General features: G+C 41.3%; 1 protein-coding gene across 2 annotated transcripts in view; it reads right to left on the bottom strand.

Annotated features, from left to right (window-relative positions):
* Positions 1–370: 370 nt before the first annotated feature.
* NPS (neuropeptide S) overlaps positions 371–22,292 on the bottom strand; it is a 28,984-nt gene continuing 7,062 nt past the window's right edge. For both annotated transcript variants that reach the window (XM_030204926.1, XM_030204927.1), the window contains exons 2-3: positions 7,547–7,622; positions 371–791 (exon numbers count right to left, since the gene is read on the bottom strand). In XM_030204926.1, the coding sequence (XP_030060786.1) occupies positions 612–791; positions 7,547–7,622 (256 nt within the window). In that variant the 3' untranslated portion in view covers positions 371–611. The remainder of the gene's footprint in view (positions 792–7,546; positions 7,623–22,292) is intronic.

Here is a 22,292-nt window from a genome sequence, read left to right as displayed (position 1 = left end):
GCAGCAAATGGGTACATCACAGCAGAAGTTTGCCGGCTGCGTTAATTAATTGAGGCCAAGGGACTTGCAGTGCTCCACTGACTCTGTATGATTTCCCTGGATGCATTGCAAAATGAGTTGACTCTTCTCAAGAGTTTGCTTTCTGGCTAAATTGTTTTAAATAACTAAATTAAAACAAAATTAGGCCTAACATACAGTGCAATTGTTCCAGGTTAGCGCTTCTATGTTATTTTAATTTAGAGACAGAGTGTATAGCTTCCGATAAGGAACGGAAAGACCATCTTATACTTAAAATAACACCAGAACTGGTGCAGGTGTATGACCATGTTTGAACCAGTCAACATTACTTTTTATGTTAAGAATGGTGTGTTAAAGGTTTGGTTTATTAACAGGCTGACCTATAGCTATGTGAAGAATTTCCATCATAAGCCATTAACTACATCTGTGCCACTGTTTGCACTGCTTAAGATAAATGCCTTTTCCTAGGACATGAATACACAAACTATGTCTCTTGTTTTAGCACAGAAATGTTGGACAAGTGATTTCTGGGTGAATTCATTAAGAACGTTTCTATACATGCTAAATGAGTGGATGCTTCGAGTGACACTTTGCTAGGATTTTGATCTTTGAAAGGAAGTTTTTTTAATTCCCGTTCCAACGCCATTGCGGAAAGACCTTTTCATGAAGGACTTCTCCAGGAAAGGCTTCAGGAAAGCCAGTTCTTCACTTCTGTCGGCCTCAGCCAGGCAGCTGTTCAGCAGGATGATACAGTAATCAGACTTCCGGGAGAGCTGGCAAGAAACAGAACCTAGGTTATAGCTCTGAACATCAGGAATAATTTTAATAATGCTTCTTCACCTTTTGGCTAAGAACTGAGTGTAGGGTCTGGGCATCTGAGGACAGCCCCTTCTTGGTCTTCTAGCAGAGATGAACAATATATATATAACACTAGAGGGAGAAAAATTAACACACTGCCACACAACACACATTTATATTATGACCATGACCAAAGAGACTAACCTGTTAGAAAGATTATTCTAGAAGGGATAAGGGCCATTTACAAGCACTGTTCCCTCTAAGCTGAGCGGGAGTCCTCCACCTACAGTCCTTTCAGTGGGTGGCGCTGTTTCACTATCACATTTTCAATAGTGAGGGACAGGCAAGCTCTACAGGATGTCAGAGAATCTGCCTGTCCCTAGTGATTGAAAACATAATATTGAAGCACTGCCCCCCACTGGCAGCAATATAGTTGGAGGACTCCTGCTCAGCTTAGAGAGAACAGTGTTTACAAGTACAAAAGCTGATTAGGAATACATATATAAGCAGCATTTTTAGAAAAAGAGGTACTTATAGTATATGCAGGTGGTGCACACATAAAGGAGGTATATGATGGACATGGCATGGGCAAGTCTTCAAAGTGTAAATGTATTCCATGTTTTAGATTGGCAGTACACATATACCTAGCAACATTTCAGCATCAGCATTTATACCTTCTATGAGTCGCACATAACTGTCAGTTACCTTCTTGTTTCAAGCTGGGCTTTGATGTAGGGCTGTGGGTGGGGGGAGTGGGGTTACAGGTGAAAAGCCTCAAGTAATGATCTTCTATATCTGAACATGTTCTTTTGTAAAATAGCTTCTTCTGTTGTATCTGCCACCGAGGGGGCAATTCTATAACTAGGCGCCTATAAATAGCAGGGCCAGCGCAACACAGTAAGGAGGGCATTCTATAAATGGCACCAAGATTTTGGCACCGGAAAAAATTGGCAAGAAGCAGTGTTCTATAAATGATGCTCCAAATAGCACTTAGAGTCCATTTCCACACAAAAAGTTGGGTGCTGGTATTTACTTCAGCTGACAACTGGTGTGAATGCCGGCACCCAAATCCATGCATTTTGGTGTGCAAATGGGGCTATTGTATAATCCTGCACACAACTTTTTGGAATGCTCCTCTGGACACAGCCCCTATTGAGTTGTGCGCTAGGGGATTTAGGCACATGGGCGCAGGGAGATGTGCGTGCAAGTTCCAATTATTGCTAATTAACTGCAATAATTGTTGACAATTAATTGGCTTGTAAGCTAATTAATTTGCATGCAGATCTAATCTTGGCACCATATATAGAATCAGAGGGTAAGTTTCCAGAGTTCTTGGTGTGCTTTTAGGTACCATGTTGTCACTTACACACCTTATATATCAGTTGGTCCAGACCTGGAATCTATTGCCCCTTGAGATTAAAACTACGCCTACTTTTTATAAAAAGGTAAAAACTATTTAGTATTAAGCCTGCTTTCTTTACATAAGTACATAAGTATTGCCATACTGGGAAAGACCAAAGGTCCATCAAGCCCAGCATCCTGTTTCCAGTGGCCAATCCAGGTCACAAATACCTGGCAAGATCCCAAAAAAGTACAAAACATTTTATGCTGCTTATCCTAGAAATAAGCAGTGGATTTTCTCCGTCCATTTTAATAATGGCCTATGGATTTTTCCTTCAGGAAGCCGTCCAAACCTTTTTTAAACTTCGCTAAGCTAACTCCCTTTACCACATTGTCTGGCAACAAATTCCAGAGTTTAATTACACATTGAGTGAAGAAACATTTTCTCCGATTCGTTTTAAATTTACCACATTGTAGCTTCATCGCATGCCCCCTAGTCCTAGTATTTTTGGAAAGCATAAACAGATGCTTCACATCTACCCGTTCTACGCCACTCATTATTTTATAGACCTCTATCATATACCCCTCAGCCACCTTTTCTCCGCCTTTGTTTGTAACCCGATTAAACCAGTTGGGAGTTGGTGGCCTATAAATACCATGTCCTCCTCATCAAGCGTGGTAAACATGTAGGAAGGCACCAATGTTTGGGAGCGCTAAATGCTGTCAGCATTGCTCTTTCTTCTGTTGCACCGGCCCTGTTTGAACTGCATAAATCAGCTCCTTAATTTGCCAGTGTCATTTCTTGCTGTTTTCTGCTTGAAAGGACAGGCAAATAATCAAAATGTCCTTTTTTCATTTGTGTGTTGCAGGGGCGTAGCCAAATAACAGATTTTGGGTGGGCCTAGGCAAGAAGTGGGTGGGCACCAAGTGTTCTCTCTCCCCCCCACCCCAGCACCACCACCACCAGCAAAAAAATATTTCAGCTGGTGGTGCTGGTATTGTGGAGAGTAGTGTTTTCGTTACCATCAGGGAGAAGTCTTCAGCTGGCGGAGCTTGGGATCCCCACCAGCTACCGCTAAACTTGTGCTATTGTTGGGTGGGCCTGAGCCCTAAGTGGGTGGGCCCTGGCCCACCTGTGGCTACGCCACTGGCGTGTTGATAATAGTGTGCACTCATCTGAAAGTGGGTGCTGTCTTCACAGTGTGAACTCTTTGTGAAAAGTGTGGCCTCTTTTGAAAGAGAACAAACTATTTCAGAAGGAGGTTACTCTATCAATGATATTGCTCCTGTAACAAAAATATTGAAAGAAAAATAAATAAAATAAAAAGTTCCCATAAATGACACAGGAAATAATAAAAAAAACAAATATATTTGAACTTCACACCCCTACTACTATGGGACAGGCTACGAAGGAGTACACCTTTGTTTGGGGTCCTTTTACTAAACTGCGGTAAAAGGTGCCTGGTGCTAGTGGCAGTGGATGTTTTTGTCGCATGCCACGGTCCCTTTTATCGCAGCATGTGAAAAATAACCAAAAAATGTAATAGCTATGCGGTAAGTTCTCACTTGCCGCATGGCCACTGGGGGGGGGGGGGGGGGGGGGGCATTGAGGTGGCGGTAAGGGCTCCCATGCTAACTTAGTGATAACCAGGCAGAGCGTGACGCTACCCGAATACCACCAGGTAATCCCCTATGGAAATATGTTTTCAATGGCTCCTCTAGTGCCAGAAATGGCACACGCTGGGGGTGGAACTACTGCCAACTCCCGTGCTGGGCCGGCGGTAGTTCCGGGTTGCCTTTAGTTAAAGGGCCCCTTTGTTAGCCTGACCTCTAGCTGTAGTACAGTGAGACTACGGCTAGGGGTCAGTCTATGCTACTTAACTGTTGGGAGAGGGCTGAGTAAGGATAACTTCTGCCCCTAACATCTCCAGACCAGCCCTCAGATTTGTGAATAGAAGGGGCAGGGATTTGGGGGTTAACCATTTTTTTATTTATGCTCTGTCTTGGGCCTGGGTGTCTTCAATTCAGGCCTGGAGGATCCTTTAAGAACTTTCACTGCTGCACAAATCTGGGCTTTTTTTCATAAAGTATCAGAAAACTAACTGCACCTCCAGGTGTGCAGGGTTGTGTGTGTATGAAAACAGAACTGTGAAGCCTCTTTCATTCACTTGTTTTCTCCTGAAGACGCCATTGGATGGCGAAACTTGGCACTGTGTTGAGAAGGAGAAGGGAATACAAATAGGATACTATAACACGGAGACATTGTGGATAAGCTTCACAACACACAAGAGGTCAAAATAACCGCTGTCACGATAGGACATACAGAAACCCCAGCTGATTTTTGAGCTAAGTGACTTTTCAAATCATTATTTTCCAGACGGAGTAATTGAATACATCAAGGTATCAGAATATCAGTACTAGTGCAGAGCACAGATTTGAAAAACAGTGATATGTTATTGCAAGTTGTGGACATATGCAAGGGGGTAGGGGGTTGGTGCAATGATGTATCATTAAACAGTGCATGAGTAGGTGATAGCACCTCAGGTGGTATGCACTTTATATACACTGAGCACTAAAAAATTAAAAAATAACTTTTTGATTATCAAAATATTTGCAAATATTTAGAAAATCATTACTATCTCAATTTATTTACCGATGTTAAGATAACAGCAGTTAAAAATTAATGCCAAGAAGTGCAGAGTGATGCACTTGGGGTGCAGAAATCCAAAGGAGATGTACCAGATAGAAGGAGATTGATCAGCACAGCTCTAGAGAGAGACCTTGGTGTGATGGTGTCTGAGGATCTCAAGGTGTCAAAACAATGCAACAAGGCGGTAGCTTCAGAAAGAAGGATGCTAAGCTGCATAGAGAAGGGTATAATCAGCAGAAGAAAGGAGGTGTTGATGCCCCTGTACAAGTCATTGGTGCTTAGCATTATGTACTGTTTCTGCGCCGATGTTCTGGGACGGAAAAGTGTTATAATGGAAGCAAGGCTCTGAAATGGCCCAAAAATGGCAGATCTGCATGGAACTACGCTTACAGGCCCTTTATAAAATAGCACCTAAATGTTTCCATGTGGATCTGAAAAGAGGGTTGTAATGATGGGAGAGACATGGGCAGTGTTATAGAATTTGGAGGATCCACACCCAACTTGCATGCCGGGATTTTCACCTGGTTTCAATCGATATAAATGCTCATACCCAAATTGTGCATGGATTCTGGCTCTATACACTAGTCTATAATGGGTGCCCATCCTGGAGTGCCCTTTATAGAATACCATTCAGCGCTGATTTTTTTGGGCGTCAATTTTTGAGTGCTAGTTATTGAATCTAGCCCATAACCTATACAAAGAATTAGTGTCCCCTATACTCTATACATATGCAAGTTGAGGACAATTCTATAACATTGCTTTATATATAGGCACCTAGAGGGTGCCTGACTGGAACCTACTTTCCTTTATTGGCAAAATTGGGTATATTCACACATATGTGGTTAGACATGAGCACCAACACCACCCATAGAGCTTGTGTAAATGCTCATGCCTAAATGTGGGAGATATATTTCCTTTTACTTGATATACCGTCAATCGCCATATGGCAGCTAGGTGGTTATATACGTATACATACATAATTTATATTATTCTTATGCCCATGAGGTATATCAAATCTTAATTAAACATAAACATGCTCCACCTAGACTCCACCCATTTGCATGCCCTTTGTTAAAATAGGCACTCTGCAAGCTATGTGCATATATGTAGAACAGTACTTAGGCACATTTTTGGCATTTAAATATGTATATGCTGGTATTCTAATTATTTACATGCAAATTTGGCATCTAAAATTTTTGCAAGGACAAGATGAAAATGGAGCATCCGATCCAATGGTGGAACCAGAAAATATTTTATTACCAGCATCAATACTATCTGCAAGATGACCTGACACAGCTGTGTTTTGGCACAAAGAGTGCCTGCATCAGGGGTCAAATTTATTTATTTTATTTTTGTTGCATTTGTACCCTGCACTTTCCCACTCATGGCAGGCTCAATGCAGCTTACATGGGGCAATGGAGGGTTAAGTGACTTGCCCAGCGTCACAAGGAGCTAGCTGCCTGTGCCTGAAGTGGGAATTGAACTCAGTTCCTCAGGACCAAAGTCCACCACTAGGCCACTCCTCCACTCTATAACAACAAAAAGACGTAAAAATATAAAAAGATATAAATGTTGGCACCTTCTTTATAGAATTACCCCATCTACGTATAGTGCTATATGTATAATGCACTTGATATTTAGAAAAAAAAGCACTTGGAGGTTTGGCATGGTGCTAAATGTCTAAGACTCCTGTTTATTAAGCCGCACTTGCAGCTGCTGCGCACTAATGCCAACATAGCCCATTCACTTTGAATAGGCTGTGTCGGCATTGCCATTTGGCTTCGTAAACAGGAGGGTAAGTTTTTTTTTTAATATCAGGCTCTATGTGTTAAAAATACTGTTATCGATACTGCCTGGGTATTTACTGACAATACTATGGGTAGCCCTATAGCTTACTCAAAGAATATATGCTTACGTTAACTTTATTCTCGAGTCACTACAAATAAGAAGAAGGAACTGAAACATATTCACAGACAGTACAATACAGCACAAAAGAATTATGTCATAAATAAACCTTACAAATATGGAAATTAAAAAATAAATGTTTCACTCTACACTCTGCTTTGAGCTAATCTCTGAACATGCTAGCATGCTGTGTGGTTATTGTAGGTTTTCTGGTGGTAGGTTTTTAAGAGTGTTAAGTAATAACGCTACACAATAGAAATTCTCCAAATGAAATAGCATAAAATATAGATGTGCGTTTAATATTTTATTTATGCCTGCACAGTATGGCTTGGATAAAGGCAGAGCTGTTTCCTTTGCAACTGTTTAGAAGTGTTTCATAATTATAGGCATTTTTTGTACATGTGATATTTTTACTCCAAAAATACAATTGCAATATATGTAATTACAGAAATATAAGAAAAATGTTGCTGGGATTATATGATACAGTGCTCAGATATCCTAAGAGGTTAGTTCATAGCTTATTTAATTCTCATTACCTAATTAAAAACATACAGCTTTACCGTACATATTAATGTAATATTCTCACTGCTGACCCTTCTCAGTCAGTTTATGCTCTGGTTTAATTAAAGTGGGGTTGGAACCAGAAAGGGGAAATAAACCTTCGGCTCCAGCACCAGATTAAAGAAAACATTTTCGAGCAACCTTCATGCAATAACTGATTTCAGAAATCTTATTCCCTTCAGAGGGACTGTAACATGCTCTGGAATCAGCTAACAGAAAATTGAATTTCAGCATCTTTATATGATAAAATGAACGTCTGAAGTTAAGGCTTACCGTAGAGACAGCTGGGCAGCACCAGAAAGGCATGGTTGAAATCCAAAGAATTATAACAAAGTTTAGCTGTGGCAAACTGTAAGAAAAGACAATGTAATCTGTTATTCTTAAGGAATCAAAGTATATATATATATATATATATATATATATATATATATATATATATATATATATAACTGAATAGAGATATAGAAATATGCAGCCATGATAGAAGGCAATGATTACCATGTTGAACTGTCAAAAACTAAATTAATTGAAAATAAAATAAAATTATTTGAATGAGATGACACTTTATCAGGGTAACAAAAGCGGATATGCTATAGGTAGTATGTTAAAAAGATAGCAACAAAATTATATAGCTAGTACTTTTACCTGATCATTGTAATTGTCGGCATCCCTTGCAAACACACTTTTGTTATCAAAATCTTCACCATTATCATGCATGCTTTCTTAAATGACTATTTTATACCAAGAGAGTTCAGGAATGAAAATGCCACCAAGTCCCACCTTGACGTGCCTAATTGATCTCTGCACGGTCTTCTATTCATGCTAACTGGGAAAATAGCATTAAAATGTACATACTGTCATTGTGATAAAAGAAAATGATGACTTCATTTAAACTTTTGCCATTTTAAGAAAAATGTCTTGTCATGCACAGTACAGTCTGCTCGTCAGCATTGTGGTACAAAGGTTCTAGGGAGCCACTAAAGTTGAATTTTCATAGAGCATGGAGCATTCAATTGCATTCAGTCACTGAGCACATCATCCAGGTAGATATTTAAAGGGGTAGTTGTTAAGGCCCCGATGCTCAAAACTCTGGCACTGTTCCGAATAGTGCCGTTAAAATACCACCAGAACAGTGCAGAACAACTCCCTAATGCTCAATGATAATGAAAGATGCAAATATAGGCTAATACAGCACTAATAGCATTGAGCATTAGGGAGATCAGCGGGAGGATTGTGCTTGACTCATGGGCAGAAGAGTTCTGTCGTAAACTCAGCTCCTATGCACGTGTGCCTTGTAAAACCTGATAAGTGAAGCACACATTGGCGTCTACTTTCTGCGGCATAAATATAAGCATTAAAAAAAATTTTTTAGCTTTGACGCTTACATTTAGACTCAGAAAACAGATGCCAATGTGTGTTTTCGCTTAGGTCTGCTATTTCTCATGACCAGTGCTTAAGGGCTTGCACAGGCTTCCTTCTGCTTCCAAAAGCAATCAAAACCGCAGATTTTGCTGAAAGAATCATGAGAGAAGCATGTGAATCATGAGAAATCCTTTCTTCCAACACCCTAATGCAGGAGTTCCCAAACCTTTTCGGTTCACAGCACACCCTCCCTGGCCACATGGGCCTCCGCAGCACCCCCCCCCCCCCAGTTACATGGGTCTCCGCACCCCCCCCAGCCACATGGGTCTCCCTTTCTCTGCAGCCCCCCTCCTCTCGCACCAGCACACCTCTGCCTTCCTTAAATCCAGCATTGCTCGTTAACTTCCTTTTTGCAGGTCCAGGATCGCTGCCGCTTTCTCCTCCTTCCCCCACTGCCACTGCAGTGCTTGCAGCTTACATTTTCAGGCCATCCGCAATTCACACAGGCACTCCGGGGCCATTCCAGTCTTCCGCGTCCAGCCCTCTCTGATGCTACTTCCTGTTGCAAGGGCCGGATGTGGCAGAGGGAAGTCCCTGCAGCTGCAAGCACTGCAGTGGCTGCGTGGGAAGAAGCAGGAAGCAGCAGATGCTGGACCTGCGGTAGGGGAAAGTAGGGAGCGATGCGCTGCGGCACCCCTGATAATTTGCTGCGGCACATGGTTTGGGAATCGCTGCCCTAATGCCTGCTCCGACCTTCTGTTATTTTTTGCAGTGGTAAGGCAGTTTTGTTTTGGGTGCTCTTTTCTGAGCATTGGGGAGGAATACAAAATGACCTCACTAACATGAGCTTGACTAAATTAGCATGTTACTTGCTTTGCTCGTCTGCATGCTAGTTTGCTCATTCTGTGCAGGTAAGTCTGGGCGCTTGTATGGCGCTAATGGCCTCTAGCGCCTGTGTTTAATTTTGAGCATCAGGGCCTCAGTGCATTGCAGCCCTAACATGTGTTATTTGCCCCTGACCATGCATTAAACGGCATTAATACATGCCAAACATTAATATTAGTTCCCACGTGATACATAAGTTGCAAAGCATGCAAAGTACATCATTACGACGTAAATAGGACAACACATCTTTTAGTGAACACCACATGTCACATTATTTCAGTTGGTGTAACTCCTCAAGCCCAAGCTGAGTGCGGATCCCAGTGCTACACATTATTCTTTAAAGAGCTCCCACCCTGGAATGCCCATTATAGAATACCGTTCAGCGCCAGTTTATTTGCCGCTGAATTTTGAGCGCTGTTTACTTAATCCAGCCCATAACTTACAGAAAACTATAAGCTATGCACCTATCTCTTGAATTTAAGTGTGATCACTTACACCAGCTCTATGGCTTGCATAAGTGATCAGGCCTAAATTGTAGATGTTTATATTCTTGGTTTAGCTAGTATACTTTAATGGAAAGTTGGCACTTTCTTTGTGTAGGATCAACTCCTAGACGCCCTGTTATAGAGCTGTGCTGCACAAGTATAGACACTGAATATGGAAGTGTGGCTATATGTATAAGGTAAATATAGAAACACTAAATATTGGCACCGTTATGGGTAAGCTACATGTACAAGTAGGGGGTTGTGGAGATATACGAGATTATACATTTGTCTGGGGCATCCCAAATTATATGTAGCTTATCTACATCCAAGACAAATATATAATCTACATGCATAGGCCATATATAGGTTCCTTTACATATATGCTATATAAGTAGTTGTTGCCACCCAACTCCCTAATCACACCCCCTCTGTTCTATGTACAGCACTAGGAGAGCAATTCTATAACAGTGCTCCTAAAGTTTTGTGCCAAGAGAGCATCTATTCTATAAGGGACAGTAGACACCCACTAGGCTTTATAAAATACTAGCACAACAGGTAAAATACACACTGGTGAGAACTTACACCAGCCATAGAGATGGTATAAATGGTTGCACCTAAGTTGCTAAAGTACACATACAAATTATATGCATGAGAGATCACGTGATGGAGTGAGCGGTGTGGACATGTGTCTGTAGTGCTCCGGACACTCCCCGCTTCTAACTTTATGTAACCAGGCAGTTTTCTACTTACTTTGACTTTGCCACAGAGACTTGGTTCTGCCTTTATGGACAGAGTTATTACTGCGTTGGGATTCATTATGTCCTTTAAAGGCGCCAGATAAGAAAAGGTGCAGACATGTGATGATGAAAAAATGGCAGATGTGGTGGGGTCTGCACCACGAGAGTTCTCCTCTGAATAGGGTTACCATATTTGCCCTAAGAAAAAGCAGGACACATGCCCTGCCTGCTGTCACATCCCTGTCCTGCCTCCTGTTGCACCCGCCCCCTGTCACTTTGACCCCACCAAAAGAAAGCCAGATTCACTCTCCTTCCCCCATGTAGATCCCCTCCCCAATTTTCCAGCCTCCGTCCACCCACATGACTCCATTCACTTACATCCCTCCTTACCTTAGTGTGGTGGTCTAGTGACCTTTTCGGGACAGGAAAGAGCCCCCTCTTTCCTGCCTGGTGCATCTGCAGACTGTTTTTCTCCTGGCACCGATTTAAAATGGCTGCCGAGAGTTCAAGCAGTGACCTTGCAAGACTTCATTATAAAGCATATAAGGGCAGATTTACAGATCTAAATATGCATACTGTGGAGGACAAGCAGAATAAAGGAAATATGACAAAACACATTGAAATACCTCAGTGGTATAAATGGACAGGAGGAAGGAGGAGTAGCCTGATGGTTAGTGCAGCAGCTTGACAACCAGGGGAGCTGGGTTCAATTCCTACTGCAGCTCCTTGTAACTCTAGGCAAGCTACTTAGGGGCCCTTTTACTAAGCTGTGGTACAAGGGGCCCTGCAAAAGCAGCAGCCCCTAGTCAAACATGAAATGGCTGTGTGGTAAATTCACACTTGCTATGCAGTCATTTCGGGGGCATCACTTACCGAATTGAGGTGGCGGTAAGGGCTCCCGCGCTAAACCAGCGGTTACTAGGCAGCGTGCGACACTGCCCGATTACTGCTGGGTAACCACCTGCGGAAATATTTTTCAATATTTCTGCTAGCACCGAAAATGGTGCACACTGGAGATGGAACTACCGCCGTCCCCGCGTTGGACCGGCGGTAGTTCCAGGTTGCCATGTGGTAACCCTTTAGTAAAAGTGCCCCTTAAGCCTCCATTGCCCCAGGTACAAAATAAGTGCCTGTATATAACATGTAACCCACTTTGATTGTAACCACAGAAAGGCAGTATATCAAGTCCCATCCTCTTTGAATGGAAAGGAAGCTCTAGAATGAGAAGTCATAGGATGAAGGTATAATCTAAGAAAACATTTATTAAAAAGCAGTGGTGGTCCAATGAAACAACCTCTCAGTGGAGATGTTAGAAACAAGGACAGTTTCTGGATTCAAGAAAACATGGGACATGCACAGAGGATCTCTGGTGGAGAGCAAAAGATTGCAGAGATGAGCACTTGGTGTTAATGGGCAGATTGGACTGGCCTGTCACCTTTCTCTGCTGCCATTTTCTATGTTATCTTTTTATGTTTTAGAGATCAGTGTTACTGGGGATCCTACCTATTTAAGAAAGTAAATAATATAAGCAATTAAGAGAAATGTCAGTACACCTTTTCATTTGCAATCATGTCAGTGCAGAATATAATTAACACAAACCTTTGCATCTCACAGTCTGTGATGAATAAAATTTACACATTTTTACTGCACCCTAATAACCTGAGAATGTGTTTCCTAGGCAAAATGTGATTAAAATGTGAACTGCCTACCACTGCAATTTCTGTTGCTGTGCAATGTGAAATTAAGACTCATGTTGTTTTTCACTTAAAATCTGTTTCATTATGACAAATTGGCCATTCAATTTACCCAAATTTCCTGTTTATAATCAAGAGATTTATAAGGAACTCTAAAAGAGTAAGTAATGTGCCACAACCTCTTGGAATCCTGTCGGGTCAGAAAATAAAGATTTGCTCACTATCCTCAGTTCTGAAGGCCCCTGGTGCTTTTTTGTTGCTGTTTGGATTTTTTGCTTTGGTTTCCCTCTTTTTGTGATCCAGTATAGTTTAGAGACAGTAGAGGCAGAAGTGCAAAGTTTGAGTGATCCAAGGAGTGTTGCTATGGCCAGGGAAAACTTGGTGTTAAGAATTTTAGGACATGTGGTGGCAGATTTTAAAAAGGACATTCAATTCAGAATATGGACATCCATGCCTGTAACTCACATATGGACATCCATAGCTTGGCAGAGTTTAAAAAGGGGTTAGATGGTTTCCTAAAGGACAAGCTCATAAACCACTACTAAATGGACTTGGGAAAAATCCACAATTCCAGGAATAACATGTATAGAATGTTTGTACATTTGGGAAACTTGCCAGGTGCCCTTGGCCTGGATTGGCTGCTGTCGTGGACAGGATGCTGGGCTCGATGGACCCTTGGTCTTTTCCCAGTGTGGCATTACTTATGTACTTATGATCTGCTAAATGTACAAAAAGTGGGAGTACGACCAAGGAAACCAGACACTGGAAGACGTACTTAAATAAAAATTTATTAAAGATTTGAAGACTCGACACGTCGTGTTTCGGCCGTCAGGCCTGCATCAGGAGTCTGCTGTACAGAGTACTGCGGAGCAATGACGATGGATGTACACTGAAAGCTTTTCAGCAATCTCTTACATGGAAGGTTGCTATGAAGTAATGGGGTTAAATCCTCAAAACTGGCTTGGTAGTCTTAAAAAAGACTGTTTAAAGAAAATTTGTCAGAAGTGCTGATAGCGCGAGCAGCACTTCTGACGAATTTTCTTTAAACAGTCTTTTTTAAGACTACCAAGCCAGTTTTGAGGATTTAACCCCATTACTTCATAGCAACCTTCCATGTAAGAGATTGCTGAAAAGCTTTCAGTGTACATCCATCGTCATTGCTCCGCAGTACTCTGTACAGCAGACTCCTGATGCAGGCCTGACGGCCGAAACACGACGTGTCGAGTCTTCAAATCTTTAATAAATTTTTATTTAAGTACGTCTTCCAGTGTCTGGTTTCCTTGGTCATACTCCCACTTTTTGTACATTATTGTTTTTATCGTGGGGTGCTTGAGTTCTCCACCTTTTGGTGGATCTTCCCTCCCTTATGATCTGCTGACATACAGCCTGATCTGAAATATATGATAAATGGACATCCATGTGCTGGTGACATCAAGCATGAACAGCCATTTCACAAACTGAAACGTCCAAATTTTAAATATGGCAAAACAAGGGACAGGGGTGTCTTTGTGGCTGCATAGACATGTCCAGGTTATAAAATGGCTACACAGACATTCATGTACAGCATAAGAATAGCAATGAGCTCAGAACCATGGGATCCAGGTTCAACTCCCACTTCAGCTGTTTGTAATTTCATTGTGAGCCCTTCAGGGACAGAAAAATACATACTCTACTAGAATTTACACTTTTAATAGCCTTCAGGCTTGCAGATTTCTTACACAGTCAGGTATATTTCTGTCCCTGAAGGGCTCACAATTAAAACAAGAAAATAAATAAACCCAAAGCACTGAAGTGGGATTCAAACCCAAGTCCCTTGCTTTTCAGGGTACTACACTAACCAATAGACTATTCCTCAGACCTATATGGATGGCTAAGAATGTTCCACTTGAAGTCTCAGCAGCCATTTTCAAGAAGAAGAGGTAGCAAAGAGAAGGTCAGCGTCAGCAGGCAGGAAAGAGTGAAGTTCTTTTCTGCACCGAAGAGGTCACTAGACCACCAGGGTGCGCTACAGTAGGCTGGGGGAGGGGAGAAGGCAAGCTCATCTGTCCTCCCACCCACCAACCTGGGCAAATGAGCTGGCTGGAAAAAAAAACACCCAGATCTCCGACAGTCCCTGAAAAGGAAGACATTTACCGGGAAATCCAGATGTATGGTAATCCTATTCATAGTCCCGTCCAACACATACTCAGACCACTCCCCCTTGCCATATAGACATACTGCATTTGATGACATCCATATCCTGGCTTTATGAAATCTGGATTTGGATGTCCCTAAAATATGGACATCTAAATTGCCAGTTTCCAGACATCTAAGACAGGAATGCAGCTTCTAAAATCACCACCTTAACATCCACTAACACTTAAAGTGAGAGCCACACTACCAGTAGAAATAGCGCCTTTGCTGTTAACGCATGTTGATTTCCAAATTAACAGATAACATGGTACAGAAATTTTCATTGTGCATTACATATTGCAAGCTTGGTCAAGCAAAAATATAAGCATCTCATTCAGATGTTTGAACTCAAGTTTGATTGGAGAACAATATGAGATATTTTTATGTCCTCTCTATTCTTAAGCAAAGTATGAAAACAATCCAGGTTGGGAGTTATATATCAATATATCTTATGTTCAACCTGGGGTCCATTATTCTAATGGAAAATGGTCAAATTTTGACAAAATTCTGAAGGTTGTGTCTATGGCTGATACTGAACATATTAATCTCAGTACTGAATACCTCTAAATACATTGGTATTATCAGTCCTGTGATAGATGCCTTCTGTAGGTTGCTTTCTATATACAGAATTTCTGTAGGTTGCTTTGTTTATACAGAATTTTTAGGTTGCTTTCTTTATACAGAATTTTTAAATCTGAATAGTTTATTAGTCTTATTTATAGATGATTTTTTTTGTTTATTTACAGCATTCTCAGTTAAAATTAATGGTTATTTCAGGTTATATTTATGGAAAAGCACAGATGGTACTTGCAGTTTATCACACATCCAGTGCCTTCAGATCCAATACAAATGTCAGTTTTTCTGCTGTTACGTATCTGTGTAACCCGGGCTCAGCCGTATACTAGCTCTGGCCCTGGGCCACAAAATAGATCTCAGTTCAGTTTAATTCAGTTTCACATTCAGGGTCAATCTCACCTCACTCATCCATCCCTGTATCTCTGTGGGCTCAGACCCTCCTCTGGTCTGACCCTCTTCCAGTGGTGACCCCTTCTCTAGATTCACCCTGGTCTCAGGACCGAGCTCTCTTGGGGTGGGTCTCTCCTCTGCCCACCCATTGCACATACAGACTCCCAGTTGCCTCTTTCAGGAGCCACAACCCTCCTTTACAGTCAGTGGTCACACTCCTCACTCAGGATTCTCCTTTTCTCCTCTTGGTCTCATGGCAGGGGACCATCAGGCAACTCCAGACCTGCAGGCAACCAAAGACACTCTATGGTCATAAATCCAACCTTTATCTCCTTCCAAACTCCCCCACCCTCCACTCTTCAGTACCAGGGTGCTATTTCTCTGCTTTTTATTTCAAACTACTCCCCATGGGCTGGGCTTCCTCCCACCCATGGACATCCTACTACTCCAGCCCTCTAGCGGGGTCCTTCCTCCACTCAGGGATAACTGATCACAATAATAATTTTCATCCAAAGAATGCTGTCACACGGGAGGGCTGACACCATCAAAGAAAGATTCCTATCAAAAAGGGAAAAAAAATTTCAAAGGAGAAATGATTGTCTTTAAGAAAAATGAAAGTATGAGAAGTGCTTATTTGTTGATACAAGGAGGATCAATCTTTACAAGAAATGGAAAATGGGGCATAGCAGAGCCATAAAAAATCAATGTCACAGCTAATAGTAAGAGTGATAGGGATAGAACTTAATGTAACACAGCTAACACGATTTTTTGAAAGCTCAGCCTGGCTGTTATTTAGCTTTATTTCCTGTTGTGCATGGTTGGCTGAAAGTACTGTGATGCCCTGCACCAACTTGTAATTTTTCACCCCTGCTTTTGAGCCATCTTAAGGTATGAGCAGCTTAGGAAGGGGTCAGTTTTCAGCCGGCGCAGTCTAAGCATTTAACTAAATCCATATACTCAATGCTACTGTTTATATAGGCAGGAGCGTTGAATATTCTGATAGTGCAGAGACTATGCTGGCACTCTCTGTTTAGCTTAAGCCTAAACTAACAGTTGAATATTCAAAAGCACTTAACCAGCTAACAGCACCTACTATCAAGATAAATACTGCTAACCAAGGTATTCTGCAGTGCTACAAAATATCCTTTCCGACCGCCTCAGCACTATGTGGATAGTGCTGGGTGACAGCATGGACAGAGCCAGGGCAGTCTCAGAACTTATCTAGACAGTGACACTATTCAGTCTGCTATCTAAATAACTAAACCAGGTAACTTAGGGACAGACAGAAGCCTGTCCTAAATTATCCGGATAGCAGACTGGATATTACCACTATAAATTTCAGAGCTGACCACTTTATCCATTTATTTAGCATCAGTTATTATCAGGATAGTGGTGCTGACCTATAATGGTATAACTTATGTAGACAGAGGTTAATATTGTCGTTACCCAATTCATTTTTTGGTCCATCCTCATTCCTTCTCTAACCCAGACCACAAACATAACGATAATATTATTTGCCATTTGGCAAATGAAATGACCTGATGTGTATGTTTCTTTTTTTTTTTTTCTTTAAGCATTTTTGAAATTACATAAACAAAACCAGCAACAACAAAATGGAAATAAACATAGTCCACATTAAGAAAAGCCAAGAAAAAAAATTAAAAAGGACACCAAAGGAAATCTGAATAGCCAAATCACAGCTTAGCTATATGCAGACTCAAACATTAAGATCCCCTATCTAGGATTTAAGTAACCTCTTTGCCCAAAAGAAATCTCTCAAGTTGGTCTGAGTCAGAAAACACATATTTAACTCCCTGATCATTGACATGACACTTGCAAAGGAACTGGAAATAAATAAATAGAGTGGCACCCAATGAAAGACTCCTATCCTTCGGTTGAAGAACACTTTTTCTCCTTAACTGAGTCATCTTAGATACAATCAGGGAAAACCTGCTGTTTATATCAACAAAAAGGGGACACCCTTTCTCTTGAAATGTGTCTTAAGAATCCTGGAGCAGATATTCAGTCTGCAGCGATCAGCAATTTTTAAGCCACTTTACAGCTGCAGGCTAAATTACCCCTGGATATTCAATGCCAGGCCATGTCCAGACCAGTGCTCGGTTAGCTCGCTGGATAACATTAGGACAGCCTTTTATACCCGATTGTTGGGAACATAACCCAAACCTAAATTCAACAACTGGGTTTGACATTCAGACAGCTGTACTCCCAAAATATTTACTACTGTCATCTCTGTTTTTTCCATGTCTTTACTTCCAATTTGGACCCATTTTTCCTCTAGGTTTCTTCATACCAGCCTCCATTGGTTGTCATGTCTCAGTGAGAGATTTCTCATTCTGATGACCACTGCCACTCAACACCATAATCAGAGTCACCAGACGAACCTTCAAAGGCAACCATTTTCTTGCCATCATAATCTTGTTCTTTCTTATTCCATGTGTAAACTCTCCCTAATTGAAAGTCTCGTTCATCTCTTTTCAGTTAACTTGACGAATTGATTCCGAACCTTATCCACAGCAGAGCTCGAATCAGCCATCTGCCTGTCATATTCCTCCGTATTTTATTTATTATGGAACTCCTCTTCCATTTTACTAATCTTTACTTTCAAATCAACTTCAGTTTCCATTGTGGCCTCTATAATTAAAACCATCAGGTCTATACTACAGTGATTTGAAATCGCAGTCCATTTTTCAACAAAAACTTTATCCATAGTAAGGATCTTTGGTTCTTTCATCATAGTAATATGCAGTGTGTTTTTTCTAGCAAAAAAGGTGCCGGTACTCAAATGCTAGGCCACCCTTCAGGAGTGGGGTGATCACTGAGGGACCCACTCCATAATAGCCAGGCCCCCTGCAACCAGTCACAGAATCTATTACAAGACAAAATTGGTGTGTAAAGCCTGACCTCTATCATTAAAACTTGGGGTCCATGGGTCAATTTTAGCAGGCAATGAAAAAGATGCCGATACTCAGTACCCTCAAGTACCCCCTCAAAAAAAGCCCTGGTAATACGTAAGGAAAAACATTTGAATTACAGAGAACAATGGTGGATATTTAAGCTAAATACGGTTTTTCCATGGAGTTTAAATTTATAAGTAGAGTGGATGACATTACTACTACTACTACTACTACTATTTAACATTTCTAAAGCGCTACTAGGGTTACGCAGCGCTGTACAATTTAACATAGAAGGACAGTCCCTGCTCGAAGAGCTTACAATCTAAAGGACAAATGTACATTAATTTAGCCCAGAAAAACATGGTTGCCATCTTGCTGAGATCAAAAACACTGACTGGTTAAGCTAGTTCAGGAAAGCATGAGTCATGTTGGATTATGTCCCCGACCCGGCAGTGGAATGTTAATTCAGATGAGTATCAATCTAAAAAATTAAATGAAAGCATTTAAATTTGGTAAAATCGCCAAGATTATATGAGTGATTAAGTTATGATAGTGATTTCAAAAATACTTTTCTCTGCAAAGCCAATGGTGAAGCTGATGTTGTAAAGTCTCGCTGTTGCAAGTCTTGAACACCAATGAGTTATGCCACTGAGGCAAGCAGTGAATTTCATGAATATTTTGAGACTGTTATTTTGAATTTGTTATTAAAGCAATAAACACAGTGTTGGCAACTGTAGTGCCCCGGGCTTTCTAAAATCTCTTTTTTTTCTTCCTTTCATCAATTCCTTGAAATTCCTACCCCTGGTAAATGAAAATCTCAGGATTTGCTCAAATCCCGAATGCAAGGATAAAATACCCCAATGCTTACAAATGATTTACTGAAGTTGGTGGACTTGTGAATAGTACGAAAGTATACATGTGATACATTGATCAGGTTGATCATTCTTATGAATCAACCACCATCTATGAACATTACTTGCTCTTTTGAATGGATTCTTTTGGAATCAGGATATTACTTTAAGAACTTCCAGACAGTACAGTGGGTCAATGAAACATTGGAGGGCTTGTTGAAGTGCAGTACAAGATCAACCAAGAACATCACAGACATCAAACAACTATTATACATTAAAAAATCCCAGAGTGGGATTATATAAGACTGAGCTATTTCGTGTTAAAATTAAGGGTAGTATTTTCTCATCTAATGTAGGACATGTATTTGTGATATATACTAAGTGAAATAATTTATATTTAGTTGAGTATTTCAGCCAGTTAGAGGACAGCAAAGCGAGGATAAGACTTTATTACGTTTTAAAGTATCAATTGAGCATTAATAAAGGATTTAAGAGTAAAATATTTAATTGCATGTCAATGATTCTTTAATTTACAATGAATAAGCACCAGACATATTTGCATGCAAACAGATCTTCTACATATTCATTGGGGAAATCCTGAAAACCTGACCTGGTGAGGGCCGAGGGCCCCTGTCCTAGGTCTTCATTTCCTTATCTGCAATGAAGAGCACTTAACGCTGTCATCACTACTGATCAGGTATATGCCTAGCACAGCAGGCTCTTGAAATACCTTGCCTCCACACTGAATTGTACTGTTACGAAATCAGTTTTGGTGAGCTTGTTCTTTAGCATTCTTTTATTCCAGTACAACTAGTTGAGAAATACTCATCTGAATCGTCCTTGTCTATTGTCAGTTCAACTAATGTAGTAAACATGACATTTCCATTAGAGATTTTAAATGGCTTTCAAGTTCCCATTCTGTCACACAGTACTATTGTGTTCCGGTGTCTTGTTAACAGCTGCTTCTCTCTAGCCTTTTGCTTTCATAAAACTAAATTGTGAAAGCAAATATACTTAAGTGGTTTAGTGAATTATTGTTTTCGTCTAGTTCTAGATGCTACATTTAGCACCTTGCATACTGACATTTGGTAGTAACTTAGTAGATAATGCTAGAAAAATACCAGCTGGCACAGTTGTCCTTGTTCTGTGCTGGTGCACTTCCTGAACTCCTAATGAAAGGCTGATGACCCTCCACCTATATTTCTCCTAAAGTCACATGTGTAGAGTTATCATATTTGGTCCCCCCCAAAAAGAGGACACATGCCCTGCCCCCTGCAATGCCCCGCCCCTGCCACACCCACCCTGCCCCATCACATATCGCCCCACCCCTTTCACCCCCTGCCCCCGTCACAACCACCTAAGAGTGTCCTAGCCGCCCCTCCCCTTACCTTACTCTACTGCCCTGGTGGTCTAGTGACCTCTTTTCTTTCCTGCCTAGAGTGCTGCCCTGTATTCTGTTCCCCTTGCAATGCTGAGTGGTGACGGTCCCTGCGCAGATTCAAAATGGCCCCTGATAGTTGAAGCAGTCTCACGAGGCCGCGTCAACTCTCGGTGGCCATTTTGAATCAGTGCCGGGACCGTCACCACTTTAGTCAGCGTCAGTGGAATGTTTTCCCTCCTGCTGCCACAGCTGGGGTAGGGGCTCGGAAGGGAGGAAAGTAGGAATAGGACTTCCAAGGAAGCACAGAGTCATTACTTTTTAAGACAGAAAGGGATCGATGTTCAAAGCAATTTAACTAGGCAGCAGAGGCAGAGTACTGCTGGATATACCCTCTAACTGCTTAAGCTGAAACCGCCTATATTGTGGGTGGTCCAGGGGCAGAGTTGGGGCAGAGTTTGGGCAGAGTCTGCATTTATGAGGTTAAGTGTCAGGTAGATTGGATCACGTAAAACATAGTCCTATCTTTGTCCAGAGTCACCTATCTCGTTAAGAGCGGAATGTTGGCCTTAACTGGATAAGTGCTAGCTGTCCACACATACCCAGATATTCAATATTGGTGCCCGGACATGGCCTGGCATTGAATATCAGGACATAAAACTGTTGGCAGCTAAAAAACCGCTCACCACCATCAGTCTATCTGCCACATCTCCAGAGACTCTGCCCTCTGCCTTTTTTTCCCCTAGTATCTTCTCCCTACCTCTCCCCTTCCCAGCATTTCAAATCAAGAGCCACACTACCATTCAGTTTATTCTTTAGTGGGAACCTTACCAAACCTGGTCCTTTCTGTGATCTGAATGCTAGATTACATATTAGGAGTTACCATTTAGGAAAAGGACCATGGAGTCACTGTGGCTAGTGCATTGAAATCTTAAGTTTAGGGTGCAGCAGTGGACAAAAATATAATAGAAAGTTAGGGATTATTTGCATAACAATAGAAAGCATGCCTGCAAATACAGTAATCCCTTTGTGTGAATATAAGAACATAAGAATAGTCATTCTGGATTGATGGTCCATCTAGCTCAGTATCAGGAGTGGCTTTCCCCATGTCTATCTCAATAGCAGACTATGGACTTTTTCTTCAGGAACTTACATAAGTACATATGTATTGCCATACTGGGAAAGACCAAAGGTCCATCAAGCCCAGCTTCCTGTTTCCAACAGTGGCCAATCCATGTCACAAATACCTGGCTAGATCCCCAAAAAGTACAAAACATTTTATATTGCTTATCCCAGAAATAGTGAATTTTCCCCAAGTCCATTTAATAATGGTCTATGGACTTTTCCATTAGGAAGGCGTCCAAACCTTTTTTAAACTCCGCTAAGCTAACTGCCTTTACCACATTCTCTGGCAACTAATTCCAGAGTTTAATTACACGTTGAGTGAAGAAACCTTTTTTCCGATTCGTTTTAAATTTACTACATTGTAGCTTCATCGCATGCCCCTGCATGCCTTCTAGTTCTACCACCTTCCTGTCTCTGGAAAAGGTTTGTTTGTAGATTAATACCTTTTA

Source organism: Microcaecilia unicolor, chromosome 5 (assembly GCF_901765095.1).
Source record: "Microcaecilia unicolor chromosome 5, aMicUni1.1, whole genome shotgun sequence".
In the NCBI taxonomy this organism is placed as follows: Eukaryota; Metazoa; Chordata; class Amphibia; order Gymnophiona; family Siphonopidae; genus Microcaecilia; species Microcaecilia unicolor.
The sequence above is the reverse complement of the archived record's forward strand: the minus strand, read 5'-3'. Positions and strand labels throughout refer to the sequence as shown.